Genomic DNA, 7,655 nt, shown 5'->3' on the forward strand with positions numbered 1-7,655 from the left:
AGTGCTCTCTAACCCCTCATCCAGGTCATTGATGAATATATTGAACAGCACTGGTCCCAGTACTGACTCTTGAGTGACTCCACTAGACACAGGCCTCCAACTGGACTCTGCGCCATTGACCACAACTCTCTCACTTCTTCCCTTCAACCAGTTAGCGACCCACCTCACTACTTGGTCATCCAGACCACACTGCCTCAAGTTAGCTGTGAGGATGCTGTGGGAAACTGTGTCATGTGCTTTACTGAAATCCATATTAATTACGTCCACTGCACAGCCACCATCCATCCATCCATCCATCCACTCATTTGGTTACATCTTCATAAAAGGCTATCAAGTTCATCAAACGTGACTTCCCCTTGGCAAAGCCATGACCCTCTTACCCTTGATACGCCTAGAGACAGCACTGAGGATAAGTTGTTTCATCACCTTTCAGAGGTGGAGGTGAGGCTGACCAGTCTGTAGTTACCCGGATCCTCCTTCCTGCCCTTTTTGAAGACTGGAATGGCATTTGCTTTCCTCCAGCCCTCAGGCACCTCATCTGTTCCCCAGGTTTCTCAGACACTTCACCTGCTCCCTGGGGCAATCGTGTCTATCAGTGACAAGTGTATTAGATGCCTCATTTAAAGTAAGAGAGTACATACAGCAACTGCTGTTATTTTCTAAAAGGCTGGCAGGGCGAGATTGTAAATGCTCATTCGTGCTTCCTTCAAGGCAAGCCTGAAACTGGTCATATGGTCTTTCTTCAGCCACTGTTGGAGCTTGACAGCCGCAGTTGGAACTCTTTAGAAATCTCAACTGAATTATATGTTTATTCAATTATGCAAAAATGTAGGGGAAATCATGGCATCACAGAACGGTTGACGTTGGAAGTGACCTCTGAAGATCATCTAGTCCAACACCTCTGCTAGAGCAGGATCACCTAGAGTATATCCCACAGGAACACTTCGAGGCGGCTTTTGAATGTCTCCAGAGACGGAGACTCCACAACCTCTGGGCAGCCTGTTCCTGTTGCTCCGTTACCCTCACAGTAAAGAAGTATTTCCTTATGTTTAGGTTGAACCTCCTGTGTTCCAGGTTTGTGACCACTGTCCCTTGTACTGTCCCTGGACACTACTGAAAAGAGTCTGGCCCCATCCTCCTGACACCCACTCTTCAGATACTTAGAAGCATTGATGATATCTCCCAGTCTGCCGCTCCAGGCTAAACAGACCCAGCTCTCCCAGCCTTTCCTCATATGGTAGATGCTGTCACAGTTATGCTGCCACTGTTTTATCAAAAGGGTTTTATTGGTATTTGTTCTGTGAACTGTCACCACATTCTACTGCTGTAGAATGTATTCTCTTGAAGATTTTGGTATGAAAGTACCTAAATGTAGTTTGGGCTCACATTATTTCCTTTTTAGCCTCATTTGGAAACATTATGCACTTTTTCAGTGAGGTTCTTGTTGCCCAATAGTCTGTGATTTGAATTTCACAAAGTGAACACACACAAAACAAGAACAAGATTTTTATGTATAACACAGAGACAGGAATTACAAATATGGTTGATTTGTTGTTTTTACCACATTATGTCTGCTTGTTCAGTATTGTTTGAAGGTACATTTACCCAGCTTGGGGTAGAACATGGTTCCTTTAGTGTCATTGAGAGTTGCCCAGTTTAGCTGCGCTTGGTGAAATTCACCCTGGACCTTACAGAACTGAGTCAGGACTACCTGAGACCTATTTGCCATTCTTTCTCAGGACACCTGGTGGGTGGGTGACGTTTCTGAAGATCTGAAAAGGGTTGTTTTATCTGAAGGTTAGTTTGTCAAGCTTCTAGAAAAGATGATTACGTTTAATTGTCAGACATTGTGCTCTTTGGTGAAATGTGAAGAGAGAGATGTAAACAGGCATTTTGATGTAATGAAACAAGGTATTACTGGCATAAATTCATGACAGTTCAAACAGAGCCTGATAAAGTCTTATGTAAAAAGTTGCAGAAACTTAACTCTTGATGTGGATGCTTTTTGAAGCATTTAGGAGAAAATTCTGTCACACTTTCTAGATTTCTGGTCTCTTATTTTGTATTTGCTTACCATACTGAAATTAAGATCTGGGCTGGAAAAAGAAATCCTATTTGCCTGTATGCTGTTCTTTGCTGCACACATGTAGTATCTTCACAGAGGTAAATATGGTGCATTTGATGGAGGCATAAAAGATTTTCTGAAGCTTGACCTAACCTCTAAAAATAACAGCACTTAATTTAAGTGATAATTCTTGCTCCCCAATACATCTGCCAGTTCACAACCATTTCTTGATTTGAAAAATGCAGACATTCAGATTGGCCAAGAAAAGTTCCTGGCTTTTGACACAGTTGTAGCATTTTGGAATTGTCTGCATCACCAAGAATGTTTGTAAAATATCAGACTGAAATAGTGTCTCGGGTACAAAGACTGAACATTACAGTTTTTACTGGAGGAGCAACTACTTAATCAGAGGCAGAATCTAGGAGAAAATGGTAAAAAATTTAGAATAAACTTAATTTAGTCCTGAGTGGCTGCACTAAAAACCTTCTCTAAACTCAGTGCAAGTGATGGTAGTCATAAGAATTACAGCTGATTCTAGATCAAGAAAGATGGCTTTCCTTCAGATTGTGTCAATAGCTGCTTAGCTTAAAATCAAAGCTCACTGAAATGGAAGAGTATTTTAAGGTGTTTGGTCACGTATAGGTTTTTATGTATATGATGGTGTTTGGAAATACTCCTGTGCAGCACCAAGAATTGTGCAGTAGTTGTAGAATGGTGGGTGAACACGCAAGTCCTTGATTATATTTCTCATTTCATAGCATTAAAACATTCCATGAATTTGAGAGCCAGTCTTGATTCCTTTCCTAAATAAAGATTCCACAATCTTGTTAGGGACTTTGAATTGGCAAAACCAGTCAATTATTCGCTAGGCTGCAACCAGAGTCATCTGCTTTGGGGCGTGGGGTTATAATTTGCGCTTTCCAAGAATTGGCAAAATTGTGAGATTTTCCGAGCATAAACATAAGCAGTTATTGCAAAGGTTGATGACAGGGCTAGTACTTGATTAACAGAAAACCCTTATGGTACAATGTTCACCAAGTGTCATTCAGCTAATACTGACTCTGCCTTAACACCTTTTTTGAAGTGAAATTGGACCCTCTTACATGTTTTTGTGTTGATTTTCCTACTCTTGTGGGACACTATCAAAAGTCACTCTTCTTTACTGAGCACATTTTGGATTACGGTGGCTTTGCAGCCATCTAGCTCAGATATTTCCATGTCTATCAGCATCTATTGCATCTCGCATGAGAGATGTTAGCTAGTCAAGTGCCATGGGCAAGGATGGTTTCAGAGAACATGTATTAATTTTTATATTAGTATTAAAAATATATTTATATATCATATTATATACTATGATATCTTCTACTACTCCATAGTAGTAGATATTTTGCTACCTTATGAAATTTTGTTTATTTGCAAAATAGCATATATTTCGCTGTTTTGAAGCTCTTAAATTGTTCTGTGATGTGGCACCACCTGATGGAAAGCTCAGCTACTGAACTGAAGGGATTGGTTTCTAGAATTGTAAAGACTAGAGTTCTTAACCAGTCTTGTAGGACTTTGTGGCTCATCCCCAGAGAAGGAAGCAGTATACTTTTGTTTGCTCTGTTCGTTAGGTGCAGCTTCTTTGGAAGTATTTATTTCAAGCTACCACCATCTTTTTTAACTTGTTTACCTGTCTCTCTCAGGGAAAGACTCTCGTCTACTTGTCTTCAGACTCAGTGCTGTCCAAAAAGATATAGAAACAAAGCAAATTATAAGAAGCAAATACAACTGCAGAGAAAATAAACTGGAGAGGACAAAAGGTGATTTTATTATCCTGTGTTAAAAATGTCTGCTGTGGTTTGATGCCTGCAGTTGCCAGGGCCTTAACAGCTCCCTTGAGGCAGTCACAGGTGTTCACCTTTAGTTTTTTCAATTCAAACTTTGTTAAGCTTATATATGAAACTAAGTCTGGTATAGTCCAGCATAACATTTTAGAACTTCATAAAAATACCATGTTGCTTGGCAGTCACTGCTGATGAAAAGCTTTAGAGAAAAATAGATATGTTGATTTCTGGATTGAGGGGTATGAAACGAATTATGCAGGGATGTGAGACTGAAATAAAGGGCATTTTAAGGTGAAGGAACACTGGCAAATCTCCATTAAGTAGTAGTGCTTAGATTAGTTTAGGTGTTTCCGATTATTTTAGTAGATGTAAGCATTTTCCGGTCTTCAGAAAGCAAGCTGCTTTGGGAAGTGAAAATCCATGCCTTTACTTGCAAAAGAAGTAAGAGGAAGAATAGATTTCAACAGAGTCAAAGCCTCTTGTCTTTTTCTAGAAGTTAGTGTTACCCTATTTGTAGTTCCGTGTTGCTACGTCATAAGAACCCTGCTGTACTAATTTTCATACAACTACAGAACAAACAAAAAACCCCAGACCCTACCCCAGACACCTAAAATCTAGAACATTATTTCCTCAGGCTGCCATTTGTATGCCATTAATACTCACCATGGCAGTGAACTGAGGATTGTTGTGGCTATTCGGAACAAACTGCTTCTCGTCACGAAGAAATATAATCCATGCAACAACTTAACCAGCAGCTCTCTGCGATCATCATCTGAATCTCCAGTAGAGGAGTTCCAGTACATCCGGGTATGTGTAATTGATCACTAATTACCTTAACGCACTGGGCAGCGCTCAGCTAGTGGGGAGGAGGGGAAGACAAAGAGCATGCGTTTTTATCTTCTTGAAACTCTATAGACAAATAAAACTGAGAAGCCACATGATGGAGTTCCATCATACATGTGCCAAATAAGTATTTTGGATTTTTTTTTAATTAAGTTTCTGCTTGCTCTTTTCATGGCGTACCTGCAGCACCCACATTAGGAGTTTGAAAAAGAGAATAATTCTATTATTTACATTACAGGAAATATGCCTTTCTGACCCTCCAGTGATTATGACATTGGTGGATGGACCTACTGGAGATAGTGACAATATGATCTGTGTAGCATATCGGCATCAGTTTGATTTAGTTAATGAGAGTACTGGGGAGTCCTATAGATTGCATCATGTTGAAACAAACAAGGTAGGTTTTCATTATGGAAACTCTTTTCTTGCAGAATCACACTGAACATCCGTTGCTAACCTCCTGGGAGTGTAATTTATGGAGATTCTCATGTGTCTGACTTTTCACTTCTGTAACCTCTGCGTTAGGGCACTCTGAGATACTTGTTCATTTAGGGATACATGTTAATAATCACTCCAAAAAGAGGTAGTTATAAGGTATGAGACATTAGGAACAAGCCTGTGTTTCAGGCTCTGGAATATTGCTGACAGCATAAACTAATTTTTCTCATTTCTTAGTAGTTTGCTTTCCAGTTTTTCATTCTGGTATTTTATGGTGTAAGAAATTACTTGTGGTCAACAACTGAAGATACTTTGTAGCATCTCGTTCAGATTTGCCATTTGCAGGTACTAAGGTTAAAATATTTACATGTAGCTTTTAGTTCTATTTGAGAAACTGCTGCCCAGTCAACTAGTAAATTAACTGAATCTTCCTAACCAGCACACAGAGTTGGGATTTAAGCACATTCTGATTTTCAGAAAAGAGCTCAAGTATTTCCTGCACCTTGGAAGATGGTGGTCCAGAGCATCTCTAAATATCAAATAATTTTGTTTCTAAATATGGATGTGGATATATAGCTTTAGAAAAAAAAAAGAGAGAAAGATTTCAAATAGGTAATCTTTTGTTGTTTGTTTTTTGACTGGCTCTTTTTCTCATAACCAGATAAGGGACTACTCGTTTGATTGTTCTTGTTGGTTGGTTATTTTCCTTTTAAATCATCTGTATTTTTATTCAGATCTGATGATGAAGAGTTTGGTACTCCTAGCATGGGCAATACAGTGTAACTTTCTCCAGAGCACTGGAAATCTGTCTTAATCTGGATAAGGAGGAACTGCAAGTAAAGAATGGGGATGGAGAAGTACACCACCACCACTCCAGCACCCCTCCATTCCTCTTCTCCCCAGGAGTCCTTATTTCCTTTGAGAACAAAAACAAAGCGGACAATAAGAGCTGAGCCAGTGATTTTTGTGATGATAAATGGGATGCCAAATTATTTCTGTGGGTAACAGAGCAGAAATTGCTTTTAGTCACTTAGAAATGATGTGTCAAAAAGAATTTGGGATAGATACAGAAACTTGGCAGCCTGTTACACAGTTCTCGACCTATATCAAGAGGTGAATATCTAGCTCATAGTTCAAACTCAAAGAACTGCTGTTCATGGAGTTTGTGTCTAACCCCTCTCCCTGCTCAGGTAGTAAATGTTGTGTTCTGGGAAGTGTTTGTCTAATGTAATCTTACATATTCACTAGTAGGATGTCACTTCCTGAGCAGATACCCTGCTTTTTATGGTCATTTTGAGTTTTTTAATCCAACTGTAAAAGACAAATAGAGAGTTGAAATAAATTCATGCAACTTGTGCTATGTAAGAAATACCGTGGTTTAGACAGCATTGCATCTCAGTTTCTAAATTCAGCTATTCAGTAATCCTTAAGTACATCCCTACTGACTTCTGTGTTAGTGGGTTTGCACCAGTAATTGGTGCGTCTGATCTTTCTGTTAGTCATGATGTGCACTGGAGCTTTTTGAAAAGAATTGCTATTTTTAGAATATCAGGTGTTGATTCACAGATGAAATCCCCATTTCTCTAAACTGATATTGCCAAACAAGTTATGTAAGTTTTTATTGCTTTATACTGTGGGTGTGGGATTGAATATTCAGTACTGCACAGAACTGAATACAGAAGAAATTTATTTCCATCCTGATAGCATCCTGAAAATTAATCACAAAAGAGGCTGCATTTGGAAAATTACTGCTACCTTTTTTTTTCCTTTTGTCTGTAGTTGTGCACTCCCCTAACCCATTATATTACTTGTTAGTGGAAACCTGGTCGTAATAACCTCGGTATCCTCTGCCTGCTCATTACCCTTCCCTGTTATCATTGCAGGTTAATTTTGTTGCAGCTATTGATGTATATGAAGATGGTGAAGCTGGTCTACTGTTGTGTTATAACTGTAAGTATTTAGGGAAGACCAAAAATGGTAATACCTCAATCTGCACTTTTCCATTGCAGTCTGTATTTTAAATCAAATTTCAGTGTTCCATGGAAGGTTTTCCAATATACGTTCTTTTAAATTTATATGCATATTAGACTGGAAATTGAAGTATTTTTATTGCAAAGTATGTTGAATTTAGACAAACTAGCCATTCGCTTTTAATTTTAGGTGTGTAGATGTGTATCTATATATTTATAGATGTTACTATCTTTCTCACAAAAGTTCTGTTTCTTCAGATCTAGCTTATTCTTTAGGTAGTTACACCCTTACTAGGTGTTTCCAAGACATGTCCAATCTAGCATTCCACCTCTTTTTCATTTGTGTGTGTGCTGTCCTATTCTGTCTTAGTGCTTTTTCTTCCACCTATTTCTTCACACTTGCATTACTTCATGGTAATTCTTTCAATATCCTTTGATAAAATGGCCTTGGACATAACACGCATATGCTCTTCTCTGCAGTACACAGGTACTTTTTCTTCCGATACTCAT

General features: G+C 38.8%; 1 protein-coding gene across 1 annotated transcript in view; it reads left to right on the forward strand.

Annotated features, from left to right (window-relative positions):
* The window catches only part of GARNL3 (GTPase activating Rap/RanGAP domain-like 3), a gene marked incomplete at its 5' end in the record, with an annotated part of 34,190 nt that overhangs the window by 20,507 nt on the left and 6,028 nt on the right, over positions 1–7,655 (forward strand). Inside the window, 4 exons of the mRNA XM_009873002.1 lie at positions 3,754–3,870; positions 4,529–4,701; positions 4,976–5,134; positions 7,059–7,125. Coding sequence (XP_009871304.1) covers positions 3,754–3,870; positions 4,529–4,701; positions 4,976–5,134; positions 7,059–7,125 — 516 coding nt within the window. The remainder of the gene's footprint in view (positions 1–3,753; positions 3,871–4,528; positions 4,702–4,975; positions 5,135–7,058; positions 7,126–7,655) is intronic.

The sequence above is a fragment of the Apaloderma vittatum genome, unplaced genomic scaffold (assembly GCF_000703405.1).
Source record: "Apaloderma vittatum isolate BGI_N311 unplaced genomic scaffold, ASM70340v1 scaffold9347, whole genome shotgun sequence".
In the NCBI taxonomy this organism is placed as follows: domain Eukaryota; kingdom Metazoa; phylum Chordata; class Aves; order Trogoniformes; family Trogonidae; genus Apaloderma; species Apaloderma vittatum.